This window comes from Henckelia pumila, chromosome 1 (assembly GCF_033568475.1).
Source record: "Henckelia pumila isolate YLH828 chromosome 1, ASM3356847v2, whole genome shotgun sequence".
Taxonomy (NCBI): Eukaryota; Viridiplantae; Streptophyta; class Magnoliopsida; order Lamiales; family Gesneriaceae; genus Henckelia; species Henckelia pumila.
This window is the reverse complement of record NC_133120.1, coordinates 106,840,855-106,865,263: the sequence shown is the minus strand read 5'-3', so window position 1 is coordinate 106,865,263 and position 24,409 is coordinate 106,840,855. Positions and strand designations below refer to the sequence as shown.

The following is a 24,409-nucleotide window of genomic DNA, read 5'->3' as shown; positions in this document are numbered from 1 at the left end:
CGAATCAATTGGCGCCGTCTGTGGGAACAAAAACTAAACTCACGATTACTCTTCACGGTTGACTAAAGAACGAAAAAGAGAATGAAGAATTTTTGGATTTTAACATAGCCCTACGCATCAGCCACCATGCGAATGCAGTTCTGAAAAATTGAACCGTCTGATCGGGTTCAAATTTGGTATGCATATATAGAATCATGTTATATAGTACCTAAATGGTGGAGATTGTGATTGGTGGTTTGTAGGAACATAATTTGACCGTCGAACAAAAAATGCTCATCTCGAACAGTTTTTGTATGAGTTTCGGAGTTTGCACATCAACCCACTTGCAAAAAACGCTGGGATTTGAACCGCCGGATCAGGTTCAAATTTGGTATGCAAATTGATAATCATGTTAACTAATATATGAACGGTCGAGATTATGATTGGTGGCTTGTAGGATCAGAATTTGACCGCCAAAACAGAAACTGCTCATCTCGAACAGTTTCTGTATGAGTTTCGGATTTTGCACATCAGCCCACTTGCAAAAGGCGCTGGGATAAATTGAACCGTTGTATCAAGCTCAAATTTGGTATACATATTTGTAAGTATGTTACTAGAATATGAACGGTGGAGATCGTGATTGGAGGTTTATAGAGTCTGATTTTGATCGCCAAACAGAAGCTGTTCTTCTGGCATAATTTCTGTTCAGGATTTTTGAAAAAAATGATTACGGAAATTCTAACCGTTGGATTGATTCAAAATTTATACCGTATGTTCAAGACATCAGGACTCTCATACAAAATGGTGGAGATCGTGATTGATAACACTTTTAATTCGTTTCTTTGGTTAAATAATAGAAGATGATGATTTGCCACGTATCCAAAGTCATGTCATCGACAAAATGAGATATAAGTACTTCAATTACTCTTATCTTGACATTAAATTATCGAAGTTTTATTTTAAAATTTATTATATTTTCTAAAACCTCTCCTAGTATCAAAGTTCTATGTTTGTTTTCTTGTGATCAGATTTGTTGGACTTCTATTGCCTTGTATTTTTTGGGTCTTTTTACAGATATCGAGCATGCAATCTCGCAGTAAGGCTATATTCTACTATACCAGACATGCAATCTTGTAGTAAGGCCCAATTCTACTATATCGATCATGCAATCTCGCAGTAAGGCCCTATTATGCCATATTCGGCATGCAATCTCGCAGTAAGGCTCTATTCTACTATATTTGGGTACAATCTTGCAATAAGGTCATATTTTTTGATATCGAGCATGCAATCTAGCACTAAGGCCCACTCTACGACTTGACACTTTATAAGCCCAACAACGTCGCTTGGAGAATTACAAAAGCCCAACCAGTTCGGCAATGTGTAAGCCCATACCACTCGTGGCCTTCCTCAAAAACCCAACCAGTTCGGCAATGTGTAAGCCCACGCCACTTGTAGCCTCCCTCAAAAGCCTGACCAATTCGGCAATGTGTAAGCCCACGCCACTCGTGACCTCCCTCAGAAGCCCGACCAGTTCGGCACCCTCAAAAACCCGACCAGTTCGACAATGTGTAAGCCCACGCCACTCGTGGTCGCCCTCAGAAGCCCGACCATCTCGGCACCATGTAAACTCACTACGTCACGAACTCTCAAAGGAAATTATAAACAACCAGAATATTGTCTTACATGCATGCTTTAAAATATAAATTCAACCACTTCAAAGTTTCTCCTCATTTCACCCGTCGTCACTTCTCTCCGGGATAGGTAGTATTGATGATATGATAAAAATTCTATAATATCTTTATTTATATTTTAGAGATATATCATAATATTGCAAAGATATGCATATATCTAGTAGAATTATACAATAAAATTATATATGGACTAAGACTCTCTTCTTATAAATAATGGGTCTCTAACCTTTATTAGGGTACTCTTTCCATAACGTCTCTCATATTTTTTTTACACATCTTATTTATGTCTTTTACACGTCTTTTACATGTTTTTCATCCCTTGTAATTTCCATATTTTTTCTATTCAATCCTATACTGACTTGAGCATCGAAGTGGTTTCGCCTTCGGGCGAACCTTCTCACATGTTTTCTTTGATACACAGAAATATTTTGTGATCATTCGGCTCGGTTTATTGAAGAAATTGGTTCGTTGATTACCAGTTCGAGAAAACTTATTTGATGTGAAATTTTTTAACACATCAAATATATTAGGGAAAATTGCTTTTTTGGTCCTGTATGTTTGTCACTTTACGATTTCAGTCCTTTATATTTTTAGATTTCAGTTTTAGTTCGCTATCTTTATTTTTTTGGAAATTTTATTCCTTTTTCCGACGTGGCGCTAACGTGACACCAATTCAGTGCTGATGTGGAGCTGACGTGTACAGTGCCACGTAAGTATTTTTGAATAAAAATGATCGAAATTGCCAAAAATCGAAACATGCAGGACTAAAACTGAAATATGAAAACATGGAGAACCAAAATCGCAAAGTGACAAACATATAAGACCAAATTTGCAGTTTTCTCAATATATTATTTATTTTTAAAACTACTTGATTTTATATGATGTGTGCTTTGTACAAATACTATAGTTTTAATGATTTATTTATAATTTAAGATTAAGTATAGCAAGACACCATCTTGTTTATGATTCCCTCTATTTCAAAATTTCACAATCTTCATATAACACAATCACAAAACGAACATTAATCAAAAGTAACAGTGTCATAAAATAACACTTACACTAAAATTCAACTCGAGTACTCTTGCAGTTGCGATTTTGAATCGCCAGGCTACTCAAATTCCAATTCATAGTACAATTCATTTGAACAAATATACTTTTTTTGAACACATCAGTAACCTTCACCTTTCCTCTAATTCCAGTGAAAGTACTAACAGGCAAAATCCCCTCACCCAAATCGCCCCGAAACCGCGGCACTTGCGATACTTTGTCCACCATGATGATGATCGTGACGTTCGTTCGAACACTTTTCCGGGCCTCGGCCCGGCCTGCTGGACTCACAAACTCACCAATGACAAAAGTATCATAATGCACACTTGTTGTAACCTTACTAAACTTGAAAGGTGCATAGTTGGGATTCTTGACCAAAACATCAGCTTCAACTGTCAAGTTCATGTCGGGACGTAAACTTGCATTTCCGAGTAGATTTAGCCCTCGAACCTTCATGGAATTCATCCTTAAAATGGGATCTTTAACTCGAAAAACCGTGAACATGAGGATTAACACTAGCATCGCTAGGATCAATAATATAGCGGCGCAACAGCCACAGCATATGATGCATCTCCAGCGGGGCCGTGACGTGCGGTCCGCGGAGAAGGGCGGGTTGCTTTCTTCGACGTCAATCGGGTCCGTTTCCGTGGCTAACGGCTTTTCTTGCTCTTTCATATACTCAGCCATGGCTGATTGTTATGCAAAGTATTTTATCCGGACTATATATTTTTATTGCAAGTGTAGTGCGTTTTTTAGGGATATAAGTCAAATTTTTTTTTTGGTCTTGGAGCACAACATTTCTATCCCTGTTTACACGTTTTTTGAATCTTGACTTTGGACTTTGTTGAGTGTAAACTCAGTGGGAACAACGGAGGTATTCCGAGATAACGGGGGAAGATCAAAAAGTCAACGAACGAAGTGAGATGCAAATTTTGTGGGGAAATCACAAATTTAGAAAGTCTTAGTCCTAATCCTGCAGTTGAAACGTGAATTGGGTTGTGTGGTCGGGTCTTAGCTCGATATGGATCCATCAGCCCATTATAAAAAATAATCAATTTGGCCCAAGACCTAGTCTCAAAACCTTCCGTTCAATGGTACGAGCCTCTTGATCCGGTTTATACCTTTGCCCAAAATTCGAGAAGACATCATTCCTTAATTAAAAATTAAACAAAGAATTCTCAATAACATAAAATCGTAAATTCATAATTTCTACCTTGAATATCTAAGATTTCGAATTGGGCATATGCTTCAACTAATCAACTCTACGGTAATGGACATTGTTTGGGCCCAGTTAGTAACGGGACCTTCCCTACTCGATAATGGGGACTTGTTCATCCCATCATTGGGCTTTGTACTGATATAGGGGCTTATTGGTTGCAGGCCTGTCTTGCCCAATGCACCTGATAGGTGATACCGTGATGGATATAACTTTGTACAGGTCCAGGGCCCGATAGGTATGCCATTAAACTCTTTATTTCGGGCCAAGGTAAGCCACTATGCCAGTAAGTTTAGAACATATTGATATACATATACAATAATTGTATTTAATTTAATTTAACACTAGTCTATTTAATACATTTCGAGAGAGATCTAGTTTTTTTTTTATGGTAAGAACTAGCTTGTACTATAATGAGTATAATTACGAAATTAAATCATCAAATTCAAGATTTATCAACCTGCAGAGTGGAAAATTTTCATGCTGATCTCACACAAATTGAGAGAGAGAAAAAAAAAAACAAAACAAAACGAATCAAGTGAATGCTTCGTAGTAGGTCAGTACGTGGTATATCTGTTTGATTTAACTTACATGTTATTTATATATTTTTTAAATACTTTTTTTTTTAAATCAATATCGTATTCGTGTTTAGCAAAAATTCGAAGTGAGAACATACACAGAATGATTAAGATCAAACCCCAATTTGTTTAAAATATTTGAAAATGTGACACATGCCCTTGGATCTTTATTAGATTATGGATTCTTTTCATACAAAAATTCTAATATTTTCTGTAAATTTTGACCATTTCACATTATATAGAATAATTGTAACATTTAACAATAGCAAAATTTGTCTACCGTCATATTTCAAGGTTGATTGCAATAATCCAAACGTAAGCTCCTAGTATCGATCAATATAAATATAATATATTCCTCATTCACCATAACTTTGTTGGCACGTAATTTAAGTCCAAACGGTGAGCATAAACGTACATCCTCATGGGGGTTCTAGTTAGGGGTGATCATTCGATTAATTCGATCAAAAATCGAATCGAATTAACCGAATTATTTTTAGGTTAACCGAATTGAATCGAATTTATGATAAAACTGATTTAACCGAAGCGAATTAAAATCAGTTAATTCGGTCGGTCACTAAATTAACCGAAATTTTTACAAAATAAAATAAAAAATTTATAAACTTAATGATTGAAATATGATATTTTTATCATAATAAAACACATTAAGCTTAAAAATATTATAATAAAAAAAATTAAGTACAATATTAAATATAAACCCATTAAAAAATATTATAAACTATATATAAAGCCTAATAAAAAATTTAAAATTTAAGTATTTATAATTTGGTTAACCGAATTAACCGATTTAACCGAAGACGAAAACCGAAAATCGAACCGAATTAACCGATTTAGCCGAAACTTCTTAACACTAAAATCGAATTTTCAAATTAACCGAACCAAATTTCCGAATTCATTCGATTCGACCGGTTAATTCGGTTTAACCAAAATAATGCTCACCCCTAGTTCTAGTGGTCTCCAACTCTTGGAAATTACATTTAAAAAAAAATATTTAATTTTTAGACGTGAATTTAGTACATGAGAATAATTTTAAGTAGTTGAATGATGATTAAATCTTATCTGGCTCATGCATTATATATACAGGTAGGTGAGAACTTTAATTATAGTGCAGACTCTTCAACTATTTTCTTTCATCTCGACTCTTGTTTGTAATACGAAAAAGAATAATATTATTAACATACTTTTTTAATTGCTTCAATTTTGAAATGGAAACTATAAAGTTAATACAGTCGCTAATTTGAATATGTAGGAATGTATATATATATATCTAACTTCAAATTAAATTCTTATTTTAGCTTACAAGTTTTTTAATATTTCCGTCTTAACTCTTATAGTCTTATTCTTATTATTTTATATTTAACTCATATATATATATATATATATATGTGTGTGTATGTGTGTGTGTGTGTGAGAAAGACTAAAATCCTAAATTGGGCCACTTATATAGAGCTATTTTAATAATTTAATGGGAAAGTAACATTCCAACTACAGTCATAGCTTCTAACAAGCAAAATAATGAAGCCAGACCCAATATTCTAGGTGACGATAGGAGACCATTGGGTGAGTCAGAACCTTAAATTATAGGAGAAAAAGGGTCAATTAATGGGGATGATTTTCTTGTAGAATAAGGGTGTTAGGAAACTTGAATATGACAGAAAAACATAAATGAATTTAATAATTGAGACTCGTGTTGAACACTATTTTATTAAGAAGATTTTGTCTTGCTCTTGGTGCTGATGGTATTTGACAATCTTTTTCCAAGATATAACAACTTCAACTTGTGATTACATCACCGTAAATCACAAGTTTCTTAACTAGAAATGTAATTATAAACTCTCTTTAGTAGAAAGAATAAGAAGAAGCAAGATGTATGCACACTAGTAGAAAAGTCGCAAAAGACTTCGGTTATTAACTGAAGTCGTAGATAGATAATTACCGAAGTAGTGTCACGTGAAGTAATAGGTACTGTTTTACTTCGCGTTATAACTGAAGTCGTAGCCCTGAAATTACCGAAGTCTTTGGTCGATTCATGGAGCCAAAACCGGTTCAGGATTGGGCCGATGCCGAAGTAAAAACATATCTTTTACTTCGGCAATTTCATTAATTAACGAAGTAAAATAAAGTCTTTTACTTCGTTAATTTCATAAATTCTCGAAGTAAAACATAAGCTTTTACTTCGTCGATTAATGAAATTGTCGAAGTAAAATATATGCTTATACTTCGGCAATGATAGTAATTGATGAAGTAGAAGAAAGTCTTGTACTTCGGCAATTTCACTAATTGACAAAGTAAAAGACATTATTTTGCTTCGTCAATAGGTGAAATTGTTGTTCCACTACATTAAAATTAGATACAATAATTACACAATATAAATATATTTTTGAAACATAAAATAGACTAATAAAGTTCATAAATTATTCATCTGAAAACAACGAACATCCATAAATTCACAAGTATATCCACCAAAATAACCCAAAAATATGCATGCATCTACAAGTATTTTCACAAAACTAAAAGTGCATCTATAAAAAATAATCAAATTCTAACTCTATAAACACTAGGGAAAAAAACTATACATTAATCCATCCTTCAACATAAGATCTATCATACTTGCAGGTGTTCCCTCACGCCAATGCCTCCAAGCCTGAATCAATCCAAAGACATATATCCTTTATCAGTAACTAATACTTGCAACAAACTTAGAATGAAAAGATTTGAGACATATATCCTTTATCGATAATTTATATTTTATAATACCTCCTTATTATGACGGTGGCATAACATCTGCAAATGAGCTTCCAGAAACCTGTTCAAATCCCAATTATCGTATAATAAATATGGATTCAAACTCCCATTATGAAAGGATATGCAACTGAATCATTTTTTTGCTGCCAAATCACAAACAATGGGAAACCAGGAAAGATAACATTTATACTCGCTTAGTTGCTTCACAATACACTAAAAAAGGTAACATTTTTGTGAAAAATGAAGACAACTCAACCACCTACATGAGATTATCAGATGAAATCTCCATAAGATGGAGCAAGAGCCCTGTAGCATCGGTACAAAAAACTTGATCGTTATAGCATTGTGTGTGAGAAAGACTAAAATCCTAAATTGGGCCACTTATATAGAGCTATTTTAATAATTTAATGGGAAAGTAACAGTCCAACTACAGTCATAGCTTCTAACAAGCAAAATAATGAAGCCAGACCCAATATTCTAGGTGACGATAGGAGACCATTGGGTGAGTCAGAACCTTAAATTATAGGAGAAAAAGGGTCAATTAATGGGGATGATTTTCTTGTAGAATAAGGGTGTTAGGAAACTTGAATATGACAGAAAAACATAAATGAATTTAATAATTGAGACTCGTGTTGAATACTATTTTATTAAGAAGATTTTGTCTTGCTCTTGGTGCTGATGGTATTTGACAATCTTTTTCCAAGATATAACAACTTCAACTTGTGATTACATCACCGTAAATCACAAGTTTCTTAACTAGAAATGTAATTATAAACTCTCTTTAGTAGAAAGAATAAGAAGAAGTAAGATGTATGCAGAGAATGATTTGAAAAATCTGAGAAAGAATATTTAAAATTATATTTAATTTTGATATTTATGTTGTTTGTATGCAGGGACAAAACATTTCATGGTGTCTCTTAGTTCAAAATAACTGACAAGAATCATGAAAAGAGCCATTTGGATGCAAAACTCGAAAAAAATTCATACTAATTCGTGAAACAGCACTATCGGTGATGGGGCGCAACTTGGAGTTCCAGGCAGAACTTGGCGCGCTAGGGCGAGCGTTTTTGCGCGCCCTAGTGCACCCCCTGCTTGCCTGGAAATCCAGGCAGCCTCTTGGCGCACTACTGGGGCGCCCTTTTTTGGGCACTCTAGCGTGTTTCCTGTTGTTTGAAGTGTTAGTTGTTATCCGGTCTTTTCTTTTTGAGTTTACTTTGCTTAATTTCAATTCATTAAACCTTAGAAAATCCCAAGATATCTTGATGTACAAAAGAGAAGTTCTTAATTCTAATAGAGTTCCAAAGTAACAACGTATTTGTAATTTACCGATGATGATGTGTATTGATGTATTTTTTGATACAAATATAATATGTTTAAACTGTATTGTTATATATACTAAATATTTCATATTTCATACCTTTGCTATAGACCCTAGCTCTTAGCTAATTAACATAACAAATTTCGCACAGCTTGGCTCGTCAAATTCAAATCCATGCTACAATTCATAACCGCAGTGCGACGTCGATTGATGATATTCATAACATGAATTTCACCTCTCAGCTCCGCAAAACCCATCACTTTCAACGAACCCGAATCGAAATCTTCGCTAAAATTAGCAATAATATTACTATGAACCACATCCATGGTCACGCTGATCCCCTCGTGCCTTCGACTTCCGACCCGTCCTCCATGAATATTAGCCACGCCAATCGTCGTGTTCCCGTACAGAAAGGCCGTGCTCCCTTCGCCGAAGTTGAAGGGGCCGAAATTCTTGTTCTGGACACGGATTTCGGCGACCACCGACATGTTCAGCGACGCTACTTCTCGGGACGAATTGTAGGAAACATTATTTATCGTGACGGATGATAGTCGGATGGTCGGAGCCGTGATCCGTAGCACGACGAGGCCGAAGATCAGGAAAACGATGCTTAGTAAGACGATCAGGGAAAGAATGTAAACGAAGCATTTGTTGCTAGTTTCCTTGCGTTTAGGTGGTGGAATAATATTATTCATGTAGGGTTTAATGGTTTCGTCACTTTTGGGGTATTTTTGGGATTTTAGGTAGCTTTCTTCTTCTTCTTCTCTTTCCTCCCCCATATTATCTATATATCTTCTTGCTTTGGTTTCTCTGAGGATATGTAGATGGAGATATATATACATGAGTGGTTTTGCAATTTGTAGCCGTCTTAGTGGTAATTAATAATTGGTATATATAATATGGAAGATTTTTCCAATTATGTTTGATAAAGACCCGAGAGTCAAGACTCAGCCTCTTATAAACAAACTAGCGTCTCGTAGCACGCTTTCATAATCATGATATATTTTTTAATTTATTTTTGTTTCATAAATTTTGTAATTAAATAATAAAATAAGATGGGTAAAAAAAACTAAATCAAAGATTGAAAATTTTTTAAAAAAAAGAAAAAGAAAACTAAGGACATTATTTTTTTAGGGAAGATCTAGTATTTATTATTTAATATAAAGTTTTTAATTACAAGATCAATCTTAATTAATAGTGTAGCTATAGATATAATATAATATAATATATATAAGCGAGACCAAATTAGAATCAAAATCTCCCGTCAGAAGACAAATAGAATTAAACCTGAAGTCCATATATTAACGACATTTTGAGATCAATGCTATCGATCCAAATGTTGAAATGCTATGATATATCTGATCATCGATATTTACGCTGCATGTGTTTTCATGGTTAATTTATGTAGTCGTGCCTATATATATATATATTTTTTTTAAAAAAAAATAATTTGTACATATGTAGATTAATATCATAAATTGACCGACGACAGAGACAAAAGAATAAAAAATTACAATACCAAAACTATATTTTTTCTGGTTAATTGATTGTTCGAATATCCACGCCAAAGGAATTAGCATAAACCTTTATATTCAACAAGAAACACGAATAATACGTGATAGAATTTCAAAGAGCTCAGATAAAAAGTATGCCTTTGTGGAATAGTATATATAGTGTTTTTGCATAAAAAATCAGCAAGATATGCAGACCAAATAAGGTTTGCCTATGCTATTTCAATTGAGTAGTGCCCGAATGAAGATTCAAAGACTCAGATTTTTTTTTGCATTTGAGATGTTCACGTGAACATCTAATCAAATGCAAAAAAATCTGGATCCTTAGATGCAGCACATGGGCACTTCTCATAGAAATTGCACATATGCTAGCATAGACAAGACCGCCAAATAATATATAGGGCCGGCCCAACATCTGACTAGTATAGCAGCGAATTGAAAACAATAATTTAGCAAACAAACATTAATTTGTAGAAGCATTTATAGGTTGAAGTCCTGTACGGGCCCAGTAAAATAATAACATGGATTATGAAAATAATGTTTCTTTTTTCTTTATTTTTTATTTATTTATTGGATTAAATTTTAAAATCGTGATTGAATTTTTCTAAAGAAACTTATATTAATTTGAAATTAGCAATTCAAATATTGGTTTTAGATCGATGTAGAGCATTCGTTACTTGTTAATAATAAGTGATAAACATATAGATCGAGATTAAATGCTACATGGGTACGTAGAAAATGTTATGATCTTCAAGTTCACATCGTATATGATTGATTAGAAAAATTAGATATTCTACCGAAATTTTATTACTACTCACGCTATAGACTATAAGATCTTCAAGTTGCGCGCATGTTGTTAATTATAATGTCTATGATAAATACATATATTTCAAAAATGACTAGCTAGTGAAAAGAAATATGGGGCTTAGATTAATTTACTATCATTATCAGTGTGGAAAATTAACTATATGGGGCATTCAACAATTGTGTGCCATCTCCTTTTGTCATATATGATCGAATTTCCCGTTCCCTTTGTTTGCAAATGACAACGGAACAAATTAAATAACTTCTAAATTGATCAACACTAGCCGTGGACCCGTGGTACGTAACAAAAAATTATTAATATGAACAATACTATATATAATAATCAATATAATATCATGATGGTACAAAAATCTCCCAACCTCAAAACGTGCAATGTTAGGAGAACAAAAACATCAAAACGGAAAATAAAATGTATGGTACAAAACGAAATACAAAAAATAAAAAGAAAAGAAAATCATGAAATAATTATGATACACATGCAATATATAGCTCCATACGAAGGCCAATTTATAATCTCACTTGCATACCAAATTCTGAACTGAGTTGTTGGGGAAGTTGATGGTCATGGTGCAAAACAAGTCAGCCGACTTCTTCCTTTTCATAACTTTCAATAATTCCACTTTGCCCCTTACATTCGCCGCAACACTCACGGCCAAGTTACCATTGGAATCAGCAGCAGTTGGACTTAAATCCCCGACCACATACATCCTCTTAGTAGAGCGTGCCCCTGCACGTGCCTCGGGGATCGCGAACCTTCCGAGGACGACACCGTTCCCCGACGTGATAGTAGCCAAGCTACCATCAAATTTGTAACGTCCATAGTTTGTGTTCTTGACCGTAACTTGAGCAGAAAAGCTAGCAGTATTGCCATTCCCTATATTCGCAATGGTGACTTGTTCTAATCTGACCTTAGGCGATTTTACGCGTAGGAAAACTACGCTGAACACGGCGATTACAATCGTCTGAAGTACAAAAAAAACAGCAAGATAAGCCAAGCATTTCATCCTTTTCTTCTTCTTCATGGCTTGTTCGGACGACTGGTAATTCCTAGCCGATTCCTCGTCGCTCCGTGGCAGTATCGTGGCCGGGGCCAACGGGTATCCTTGTTGCTTCGAATCAGCCATGATTTTCTTGATCAATTGAATGATGTTAATTTGTTTGAGTAATGTGTGTAGAGGGAATGAAATTTATGAAGTTGGATACAATATGTGGCTTTATTTCAAAGTATATATATAGTAGAGTAACGTTTGAGGCAGCTGGTTCTTGGAAATTAAATTTTGATTTGAAATTTGATAAAAAAGATTGAAAATTTGTGAAATTAACGCGTGGATTTGTTGGGTTTTTTGACTTCTAGAAGGCAGTGACTTCGTTGATACTAGTTAAAATTAATTATGTTGTGAAAATAAAGGTGATGCTTTATAATGTAACGCGACATTTCTTTGACATTAGTTTTTATTAGAAGCTTCTAATTTCTTTATTCACATTTATATTGGTTTGTGATTTAATTAAAAACTAGCGTCTTTGCACGCTATGTGTGCATATACATAATTTTTTTTTGTTAATTTATTTTCATGTTATTTTTAGAAGTCACGTGATAAATTAGAAATTAAAAAACATAAGAGTGATAACTATCTAATCTAATCTAAAAATTTAAAAACAAACAAAGATAGCGAAATTTCATTTTGGTAAATAAGATAAAATTTAATGGCTAAGAAAAGAGGAGACCATATAAAATAAATAATTTGTCTAATAATCTTGGTTTTGCTGATAATTAAATTAGAATATATTCGTAATTTCATCTCAAACTTCACCAATCAATTGAAATTTAGTTAATTAAATACTCTTCACTATAATAATATAGTAAGATATGTTTTCTGAGAAATTTTATTGATTAATACAATTAAAAATCTCATGCTAGCAGCCATATATAATTAGGTGTGAGTTTTCGATATACCATACTAAAAATACTGGTATGAATAAAATTTATAAAATTTATACCAGTATCGATACCGAAATTCCGAAATTTTGGTATGAAAAAAATCCATACTGATACCGTACAGACACCGAAAAAAATTTGGTATACCGAAAAATGTATGTATATCTAAAAAATTTCGGTACGGTATTCCGATAATTCGGCATTTTGGTACGGTATCCCAACCCTATATATAATCTATCGCCGGTGCCTCCGTGAAAATTAATTTTTGTGAGTGCATATTCGCAAAAGAAATTAGAATCATATCCTTTTATTCGATATACTTTGCTTGATATTTGAGGGAAATATTCCAAACGTTACTTTAGGGAAAAGTTATTTTGCATGCAAATAGAAGCAAGAATAATGTGATATTGTAAAAGTAGTAGAATTTTCAAATGTTAACGATCGATCGAGTTGCAAGTCTTTGACTGTGAATAGCAAACCTAGCTAGATTTCCAAAGGAATCCACATCCAAAGTTAGGTGACAAGATACATTTAACCGGTGTTTTGGAGAAAAGTGTTTCATAAAAACTCTTCCAAATATTATCTTAATATATGTCACAGAAATTTTATCAAATTTAAAATTACAAATGGAATTTTAAAAAAAATTATTCGATTGAGAACATATAGTATGTCGAAGCTCCCACTTTAGGACCGGCTAGGTTTATGACAATTCAATCTAAGACCGCTCTTTAAAATTTTTCAAGGCAATTTAGTGCGGAAAACATTTTTAGTGCATGTACTTCTCGATCGATTTTGATTTTAATATAAACAAAAACTAATTATAATAATAATGTTTAAAAGTTGCCGATCAATTTTGAAAATATGAAATATTTTTCAATAAATTCTGATGAGTAATTACTCAATATTTTACTATCTCTCGGGCTCTAGTTCAATGACTCGACCCAAATTGGACATTAAATTATTATTTATTTAGACATTTTATCAAGTTCTTTAATTTAAAAAGCGTATAAGAAACTTAAACCCGTGAAACTCTAAAAAAAAAGATAAATAACTCAAGTCATCTCATTTTTAGATACTATATTTTTTCTAGAACTTGTATTGAATAAATACTCACTTGATGATTGGAGTACAGGCAACACAACGCTAGTCACTTTCCTTTGTGACGTGGATAACATCCCACGAATTTCGTTTTCTTAACTATCAAATATAATATGGCAACCGAGATCTCCATGGATTACTCGGATTTTCGTTAATCAGTTAATATCAATTTTCTGGCTACGTTACGTACTTTTCCCATATCTAAGCTTCATTTTTTCAAACAATTATGATAATTATAGTTTGAAAACGGATCTTTTCCTGTCATTTTCTTACTAGGCAGTCTTAAGTCTTAACGATCGAGGTTGTGGGGTTTTTCAAATATTTTTGTTTTCCGAGAGTCATTTGACGCTTTCAAAGTTGCAAATAACTCTTCTTCGTATGAATCGAGAATCTTCAAATTTTTCGAGTCATGTCTATATTTAGAATTATTAAATTATAATCAAGCTTGAAAATATCACACCCATGTTTACTTTTCGTTAATATTAACTATTCGTAAAATTGTCTTGCTTCTGATTTTTCTAATCGATATGCATATAATCAAAATCAAAATCAAAATGAAAAAGAAAATATAATATTATTATTATTTTTATGAAGTGAAAACTCTCAGCCGCTATATTTCGGTAAAATTTTGATCATATATGTTGTTCATGTATCTTTCAATATTTGACAATTCTACTTTTTTTTTATTTTTATCGAAAGTGTTGATATTGATCACTACACGCATCAGCTTCATATCGGTGCCACATATGCATCACATATAGGTGTCATATAAATGTATGTGATGTCGGAAAAAATATTAAAAGTGCAAAAATAACAAATAAAGACTGAAATTTAACAAGCACGAAAGACTATTTTAACAGTGAGACAAAAACACGAGACTATGTTTGTAGTTTCCCCTGAAATTTTAAGTACTGGACACTACTCCAATCACTCTTGCCATGACTATTTGGCTCTGATTCGTCCTCCTGGAGATTTTATTTTCATTACAGTATGGTATCCTGTTTTAATGTGTAACAAAATCTTACATGGTGACCACAGAAATGATGCAAGAGCATGACTGAATCGAAGTACCTTAATTACCATATACGCTTAATTATTATATTATATATATGCTTCTTCTATTCTAATAAGGAAAATAATTAATTAATAATAGAACTTGAATATATATCATAAGTGGGAAATTAAGCATCATAGCATGCATGGCCTTCAACTGCACAACTCAGGAATACAAACTGCTAGCAATTGTCACATTTGGAACAATCCGATTGACAATCATAATCTCTTCCATGAATTTCTCTTTTCTCCAATCCCAATAGCAAGAAGGTATTCCTTCATGATTTAATGAACTCACATTCTGTGATGTGAAGCCAGTTGCCGATTCCACCACGCTCATGATGCTTCATGGATGTCGTATATATCGCTCCCTATGGAACCATCCACAACCAACTTTTCTTGGTTGTGTTGGCTTAAGAAACTATTTCTGTATCAAAATAAATGACTTCTTGTGTATATTTCTACTGTATATCTATCTTTCCTATCAAGGCTATACATATACAACCTCCTGCCACTTTTATTTACCCTTTCTTGGTATTCTTACTCTCTTTTCGCCATACTTCCATGAAATAGAAGTTACATATGGACTTTAGGAGTAACCGAGAGTGGGACGGAATGTGGAGGATTGAGCGTGTGGAACTATGTACTCAAATTCGTTGTCTCTCAGAAATGTTCCTTGTGGAATTCAAATTTGGTTGAACCCTTCTGGTTATATTCATTGCAGAGCTGGTTGAGTTCTTTTCCCAAAACTGGTGCCCCACAATAGAAAACTCCTGTTCCAATTTTATCAAGTTGATAAATGTTTTGTTTTAATTCAAGAGCTTTTGAAATGATTTGTACACTGACCTATCCTAGCATTAGAATGCTTGGTGCCGATTTTCGAGAGAACCTTTTTCCAGTTAGGCCTTGCAAAATGGGTTCTAACCTGTTACAATAAGATGCCCAATAAAGGGAAAAGAGTCATTTAAGATCATGGAACTGGGTAGCTGAGAGCAGAATATTTGTTGCAGAAGAAACCATAATGTGAAGTGATGAGACAATGGCAAACTTACCCTAGTGCCTGACACAATATCAACCCCATTTTTGGCATGGTTAAGAGCTTGAACCATGGTGATGAGAGCCGAACGGGCATCCCCTTCCTCGTATACACTAGTTAAATAGTTGTGCATCTCAATGACACCCTGTAAGTTTATGACATATAGTTGTAAACAGCATATTATAATGATATCATCGGCTCAGTGTGATGCTAACATTGATCGTAGCATACCCTTTGATCAAGTTCAGCTACTTCATTCATGACTCCTTTGAACCAATCAAATGATCCTTGCTCTCTGGTCACCCAATAAAAGTAAGCATTGGTTGTTCTAAGAGGTTTCTTTCTTTTTGGTGAAACCTTGTTGAGAGAGGAGTCGAAAGATCCCCCGCTCTGATCTGAATACCTGCTGAAATCTGAAATTGAATCCTGGAAAGAGTAACCATCTTTATTAAGCTGAAATCATAGGGCTGAAAATGAAGACTTCCATAATCAATACTGATACTTACAGCCTGCTCCTCCAGTTTGATAAAATTGTTTATCAAATCTTTTAGGATGCTTATAAAAGGTGTCGCTCCTATCCCAAGACCAACAAGTAAGAGGACGTCGTATTTTCTGTAGTTTTGTGCTGGCGCTCCATAAGGTCCATCAATTAGAAGCTTTGGCAAACTGGATTTTGAGTCAAGTTTAAGGTCAGTTTGCAGATTTCTGAAGAGAAATGGGCATGCTAATGCACTAGTCCACAAGAATGTTACCTTTTCTTGGTAGTTTCATCCGCTCGAAGTAGACCACTCTTTCCAGAAACTGGTGCCTCACAAGCCTCGGAAAACACTTTTTTTAGTTCATGTGTCCAATCACCCAACTGCCGTATGTGAATACTAAGGTAGTCATCACCAGGCGCCGATGTAATTGAAAATGGATGCCTGTATATTTTCCAAATAGAGCAATACTAACATCAAACAATGAAGAAATATTGGTTGGTTAATTGATAACAAAGTGATGCAGCATAACGTTGGCACATTTTTTTCCTGCGCGGACGTGCATTTTATCTGGGAAAATGGAAAACTGTCCAGTATCAAGTAGTGCAGTGATGGTTATTTTTACCATTCAAATGGAGAAATGGCAGGACACTGGACAAACATGTATTGCCCACTCTTGTATTTAAATTGTGAAGGCTTTGACATTTGCAAGGTGAGGACGTTTCCTGGATAAATAGCAACCTGAAAATAATAAAATGAAAAACATTGGGGCATTTTTATAAGCCATGACATCCTAGATTTTTTCAAATCATAAACTGGATTGTTTTTCACCAACTTTCTAATAGATCACACTGTTTAGAAAACAAGAGCTGTCATACTCATGCTCACCTTCAGAAGCCGAACGCTATAGAAACCTGACCGGAAGAATCTTAGTATCCTTTCACCTGCATAAAGGAGCACCGGAACTGCCAGATACATCCATGTCTGTTACCAATGAAAAAGTGCAAGATTATTAAGCTCTAAACTTCTTAATTTCCAAACCAAAAATCAAGAAATATAAATTTACTCACCGTCTTTTTGTACCAGTGATGCACAAGATAAAGAAAAGTGCCATGGATGATAAGCAAGATGTAGACTAAGACAAACAAGTGGTGTGAATACCAGAAAGAATTGTAACCGGTAAGCCTGTCTAATGGCTTCGGCAACTTGATCAGACTCTTTCTAAACCACCGTGTTGCCAACATAAAAGCAATTATCATCAAGATCAGCATCAAGATTCCTGTCACACCCTCAATTCCTCTAAGAAGGACTGGGTATGTGGGCCGACGATCACCAAAGTCGTCATTCAAATGAAGGTTATAATAAGTGGACTCGGATACGTGTGTAATCCTTGGGAAGTCGCAAGCAAGGTGGTTACCAACGTGAAGTATGATACCAACTACAATAGCAGCAGCAATGGTCTGCACATTTCGAATTTTGAAAAAGGCATATAAGAAAAGCATATATTAGTACAGATATTCCACGATTTATTTTTATTTCAATCGACCATCATTATTAATGTTTCGAACTCACTATATCTAACATTATTTGTACCATACAGAGGAGACGGTTATAATATAATACAGGCTATTTCTCTTGAATGCTCCATACGTAGTTAGCACTCTTCTAATAGTTAAACGGTCACTAGTATTTTGCATCATACACACCATGTATATCGATATTATATCATCATCATTATCATTTGAATATAAAGCTAAAAGAAAATGGGGTGGGGTGTACCTGATGAAAGTTGATATTATCATCAAATGGCACAAAATAAGCCGCTTTAGAGGACCTGAGCCAAGTAATGGTATTCCTACACACAGGCAACAACACGAGAGCCATGTTGAATTTCAGTGTTTCAGCTGCACCTTTAGCCGTGAGGAGACAGTAACCCATGACTTTGTAGGCACTTTTCTGTTTGTACTGGTAGAACTTCCAAGTGAAAAGCCCAATCATGATCATGATCCAAAGTAATGTCACCCAAATCCTCTTCCAATTTTCTTGGACAAAATAGAGAAACTTGTGGCTCAATCTTCGGATCCGGCCTCTGTACCTAAGCCCATGTAGATTTTGACTCATGGCCTGGCTCGTGTAGCTCAGGGCTTGACTGTAATTTAAGTAAGTGTCCTTTTGTAATAATAATGTTTCCAGCTGCCATAGCTGCATCATCATCATATGACAAAGTCATCATAAATCCATAAATCAAACAAACATGCACGAGATATGATCGGGAAAGATGGATCGTGCGCTTTTGTCCTTAAATGGGACGGTGGAATTAATGTGGACCATACTGTTTCGAAGTTGGTTGAGTGCTGAAAACACGCATTTGATGCCCCATTAACAGAAACCTCCACATGGGAAGGATTTTGTGAGCTCAAAAGTCATCCCTCGTCACATGAGATTTAATGATGAAGTTCACTTGCAAGTTTCTTGGCCTCAAGTTCTTGATTAGAACAAAAAAAAACCCGCATGATTTTCTGATCCCTTTGAAAAAAATATTAATTTTTAATTTCCAGATTACTCTTCCAAATTCAATTCCAGCATATATTACACTTTCAATGGTTACTTCTAAGCCATCAACTCACTTGAACTTTAGTCAATCATCTGATCAATTATATATATAGATATGCATATCCTCAGTCGGAGATTCTCAGAAATTAATTTACTAATGTAAGACATGACAGTTGCCTTAATTAATTAAAGAACTTGTTAATTCGCCTAATGACCAGGCATGACAAAATTCATTTGAATGTGTATTTCATATTATGATCTGAACCAAGTCTTCTTTTGATCTCAACTAATAGGAATTAGGTACTTATAAAATCTTTATTCAAGAAAGCTACTGCTGCACTACCTTGGATTTGACCAGATTATTATTATAAGTTACCTCTTTCCTCATCTGAACTTTATTTATCATCTACATTTAACCTGAATTCGACAACCAGATTTTCTTTTCTTTCTCTCTTTCTCTCTTTTTCTTTTAATTTTTCTATTGAATTACCAGTACTTATTTAAATTGTAGGAATATGGTGCTTACCAATATTAATAGACTACTTCTATCTGATCATTCTATAAAAATTTTATTTGACTAAAACAAATTAGGAAATGACAACTTCAAAGGTCAAATCTTGGAACTTGTCTATTATCAACTTTAAAAAAATTAATTTATTCATGTATATAAAGATAAAGTCACTTATTCGTCATCTAACGACAGACTTTATGGTGACATAAGTGAAATGTTATAATTTTAGTTGTAACCATTTTCTATTCTAGTACTATTACATTTTACAAGTGTTGCGGTTGGTGCATAAATAGAGTACTCAATTATTTATGTCACACATATTTAAGAAAATATATATATTTATATATATATCATACCTCAATGTAGCCGAGTCTCTCTGGGTCCAATTCTTCCATTATTAAAGCTGCATATTCTTCTGCTTGTTCTTTTAGTCTCAATAACTTGTTTGCAGAAGCACTAAGCATAATAATCTACAATTTAAAAAAAATCCAAAATATTAAATTAAATACATGAAAATTGAAAAAAAAAAAAAAGGAATTAATTAATTGGTTGGTCGAATTATTGAAATTATAGAATTACAAAAGTACCCCCCACCAACCCCCACAAATTCGAGGTATATTTAAAGATACGTGGATGCAATTTAGATAGTTTCAACGTAAAATAAGTTGACAAAGACAAAAACGAAACTAGTGTTGTGTATTAATGCACGCACTTTGGAATATATATTTTAGCCAAAACAGATACGTGTTAGGAGAAAAATATAATAATGTTACTATAAATAAACAGTGAGATTTGGACAAGTTATATATTTATATTGGAGTTGTTACGGCCAATTTTTTCTAATATAGTCGCCCCATCCCGCCTAACCCCTTTCATATTTTAAAAATCGCAAATTTGAAGAAATATTCTTTAATAATTATTATTATCTATAAATGTTTAACTGTTTTTCATATATAGTTTTTTTTTAATTGATACTATTTTTATATATCTTATTATATTATATTCCAGGTCATCAAATATATCTCTAACTTGTTTTTACTATCAAGTCTATAGCATATATATCTACAAGAAAGAAACTGTGAGTGAATATTTTATGTTAAAGAATCTGCCAGACTGTACTTACCTCATAATCATCATTACGTACATTAATTTACTTATTTTAAAAAAAAACAACGAGATTAATAATTACCTACTTTTTAGTGGTACTGAATATGATTTATTTATTTATTCATTAATCAAATCAAATCAATTAAATCACGTTACCTCCTTAACTTCCGTTTCGGTGATCCGACCATCCTCATTCTTGTCTACCCTGCATCAATATATATATAAATATAATATAAAATATATAAAGATAACAATAACAATAATTTTTTCTCCTATTCCTAAATGGATAATAATCAATTATAATCGCTACTTAAATAGTTTTATAAGAGAATCTGCGCCAAATTTAATATTTAATTTTTTCACGTATTTACGTGCATTTATATTATTATCAGCATATATATATATGTATAAGAACGAGAAATAAATAAATAAATAAATAAATAAATAAATATATACCATCTTTATTTGGATATGAAAGTGTAGTAAGTTGGGAAAGAAAAAAGAGACACCAATTGTAACTTTTAATACGAAGCAAGAAAAGAAGAGGTAAATGCATACATGTCGAAGAAAATCTGAAGCCTGGAGTCGAAGCTTTGATCTGTAATTTGCGACCAAAATTCATAAAGTTCTTCTCTCGAAATCTTATCGAATTTCAATCTCCTTCTTCTGCTCAATGCATCGAATAATTCCAACCCGAATTCATTGGAATCTTTCATCCCTGCACGTGAAAACACAACCGTACTAATCAGATTGAAATTTTCAGCTTACGATTGCGATAATTAATTGGATAATGGCTATGGAATCACTTCGAATTTTCGGAGGATTCGTTCGATTTCAAGCGCCAAAGGGGAATTTGAAAACAATTAACCTATGCATTGGGCGAAATCTGCGCGGTAAAGAAAGCCTTCTCTTGCGAGCTTCTGAAAATTTTTCTCCACTTCTTCCCACCCATCGACGCTGTTCTTCGTGCTTTTAGTGATGAATTTCAACCCTTTCAGTGCCTTCTGCGCCCCTGACCGCGTGCGATCCAGCTGCGCACGCTGGCGACGCATCGCCCGCGCCGCCAGCGCGGATTCCAAGCCGTTACCGGAGAGCCCAGACAGTATCCGAGACCCATGCCCATGGCCCCACGAGAACCGCCGCAGCTCCGCTTTCAGCTCCTGCGAGAAATGCTTCGCCTTAGCCACCGCTTCCGCCTTCAACTCCTGAGAAAACTGAAGCAGCCTGTAAGACGTGCTCCGGCGCATTGTGGGCGATCTCGAAGTCGAAGACGGCACCGGAGTCTCAACCCCGGCGAACCCAGCAATGACGTCATTGCCGTCGATGGTAATAACGGTGGCCGGCTCGACACTCCGCAGTATAATTGTATCGTCATCCTGAAGATCAAGCGTCACTTCCACGAACTCCTCCGCCGAGTGCGTTGACGAAGCTCTGGAGTACTCCATCACCGGCGACGACCCTTCGGAATTCCTGGACGGCACGGAATCGGAATCCCATCGGCCATCATATTTCCCGGCACCTCCCATTTCAGCAGAAAATGGGATCAATGTGTTGGGTGGGAAGAAAGATCAGTAAGCAGACGCATAAATGGATTCCCAAAAAGGATCGAGTGGAAGCAAAACGCGTCAAGAATCTGCGTAAAACGACATGCAACGCGGAGGTGGTGTTAAAAAAAAAAAATAAAAGGAAAGAAAGAAAGAAAGAGACAATTTTTGGTGCAGAAGAGACTCAAAAGTCTGAAACCAAGGTTTTTGTTTGAATTCCTCTGTGGATTTTAATTCATGGAAATGAAACACTTTTATTTTTATTTTTATTTATGGAAAGAGGAAATGGAAAGTGGTTAAGTTGATAGAGAGATTTAAATCTGTGTGTGACGCATATATGTAAATGGTGATTAGAATGGGTTTTCATGGGCCACGGTAGATGGGAAATTGCTCACGCTAACGCTAATATAAGTACTATGTAACATTTATTTTTTTATTCAAATCTAATTTTGTTGACAAAAATACATTATATAAAATTATATAATTCATCTAATTCTTTTGCCGCCGATGGCTTATAAGCTTTTCATCCTCTATAAAAAATTTCTAAAAGATTCAAAATTGGGAATTGCTTATTGTTTAATTCAGTAATTAAGATGGAATTGAATTAATTTGTAAAATAAAAGCAAATGGTGTTTAGGAATTCAAACACTGCGATATACCTGTGTATAACATGGGTTGGAGTCCAACAAACAAACCAACATGACACAACCACTTGACTCATTCATCCTTTGTTTGTAAATATGTATAGCAAGATTAGCATGTACAAAATATGAGTCATTTTTGGATAAATTTGAAGCCTACCATACTATTTTCCAGTGAATTTAAATATTATTAAAAAACTAATCACGGATTTAATCAGATATTTCGACTTACTAACGACTTATTAAATGTTCAAAAGAATACTTATATAATTGGTAAAGTAATTTTATTGGTGCTTACATAATCAATTTTAGTTAATGACGATTAACACATAATACAAGCTAAATATATTCGAACACAAGCCAGCTCGCATTTTGCCTGTCGAAAAATAATCCATTCTCATACTTACCTTCTCCCAGCACTAGCAATGGTGGTATCCACATCTAATGTTTATTTTCGCTCTAATTTTTAAGATCGAGGTTTTGTCACTTTATAAAAAATTATTTTTGATGATAGTTGCGCGTCACTAAACTCTTTTTTAATAATACAATATTTCAAATGTTACATACTGGTCGCTCCTAATATTAATAATTACCATACTCCACCAAAATTATTATAGAACTCGAATCAAATGTTGGATTGAAAAAAGACGGATTGGATTTTTCATCACATTAAGAAATCTATATTAGATTTTACCAGTGGCTGGAAATGTCAATTTCAGTTACATAAGATGTATTATTTTTTAACAAATTTTTTTAAATAGACGAGGTCAATTACTGACCAATTTAATAAAAAATTTTGATACAAAATCTATGGTCGGGTGATTTGCATAAATTTTGAATTAAATTGCTTCTCCCACAAGATAACCCGAAGTATAGAAAATTAGGTTCGCAATGTGACGCTCATTCAACAACTCCTTTACTAATGCTAACTGCCAAAAGCTCTAAATTGCCTCGTGGAAAAATGTAAGCGATAACAAGTGCTTAATTTTTTCATATCTAATTTGTTACTTATTTTATATTTATATAAAAAACACACACACACACATATATATATATATATATATACATATATATATATATATATATATATCTTTAAAATAAATTTGTGTTTATGATCTTATTGTTTGAGTATGTATTACGAATTGAATTTTTCTTTTAGTTTTAATACTTATCATATTTGAATTATTCATGAACTCTTCCAAAAATAGTTATCTGAAACATATTTTGTTACACCAATCAAAAGTTGTTATCATGATAGAAATGAATATTGTTTGGTGAGTTAGTCTATCCTAACATGTAAATAGTGTCATAATACTCGATAGTTAATTTAAGGGAAAATTGCAAATTTAGTCCTGTATGTTTGTCACTTTGCGATTTTGGTCCTTTATGTTTTCACATTTCAGTTTTAGTCCTGTATGTTTTGATTTTTGGCAATTTCGGTCCTTTTTCTTCGAAAATGCTGACGTGGCACTGTACACGTCAGCTCCACATCAGCATTGAATTGGTGCCACGTCAGCGCCACATCG

The 24,409-nt window shown here is 33.9% G+C and overlaps 3 protein-coding genes across 3 annotated transcripts; all 3 read right to left on the bottom strand.

Annotated features, from left to right (window-relative positions):
- Positions 1-2,643: 2,643 nt before the first annotated feature.
- LOC140876246 (uncharacterized) lies at positions 2,644-3,441 on the bottom strand. The gene has a single exon (XM_073280158.1). The coding sequence runs from the start codon at positions 3,402-3,404 to the stop codon at positions 2,730-2,732; it is 675 nt and encodes a 224-aa protein (XP_073136259.1). The 5' UTR covers positions 3,405-3,441; the 3' UTR covers positions 2,644-2,729.
- A 5,279-nt stretch (positions 3,442-8,720) lies between these two features.
- On the bottom strand, positions 8,721-12,115 carry LOC140871702 (uncharacterized). The gene is made up of 2 exons (XM_073274358.1): positions 11,448-12,115; positions 8,721-9,402 (listed from the first exon to the last, which is right to left on the bottom strand). Exons 1-2 carry the CDS (start codon positions 12,050-12,052, stop codon positions 8,721-8,723), a joined length of 1,287 nt encoding a protein of 428 aa, XP_073130459.1. The 5' UTR covers positions 12,053-12,115.
- Positions 12,116-15,109: 2,994 nt separating this feature from the next.
- On the bottom strand, positions 15,110-22,544 carry LOC140875588 (respiratory burst oxidase homolog protein A). The gene is made up of 14 exons (XM_073279312.1): positions 21,567-22,544; positions 21,257-21,416; positions 20,855-20,903; positions 19,948-20,061; positions 18,307-18,729; positions 17,598-17,987; positions 17,416-17,511; positions 17,153-17,268; positions 16,804-16,971; positions 16,558-16,717; positions 16,283-16,477; positions 16,068-16,196; positions 15,862-15,940; positions 15,110-15,788 (listed from the first exon to the last, which is right to left on the bottom strand). The coding sequence occupies exons 1-14, from the start codon at positions 22,222-22,224 to the stop codon at positions 15,679-15,681; spliced, it is 2,847 nt and encodes a 948-aa protein (XP_073135413.1). The 5' UTR covers positions 22,225-22,544; the 3' UTR covers positions 15,110-15,678.
- Between the last annotated feature and the right edge of the window lie 1,865 nt (positions 22,545-24,409).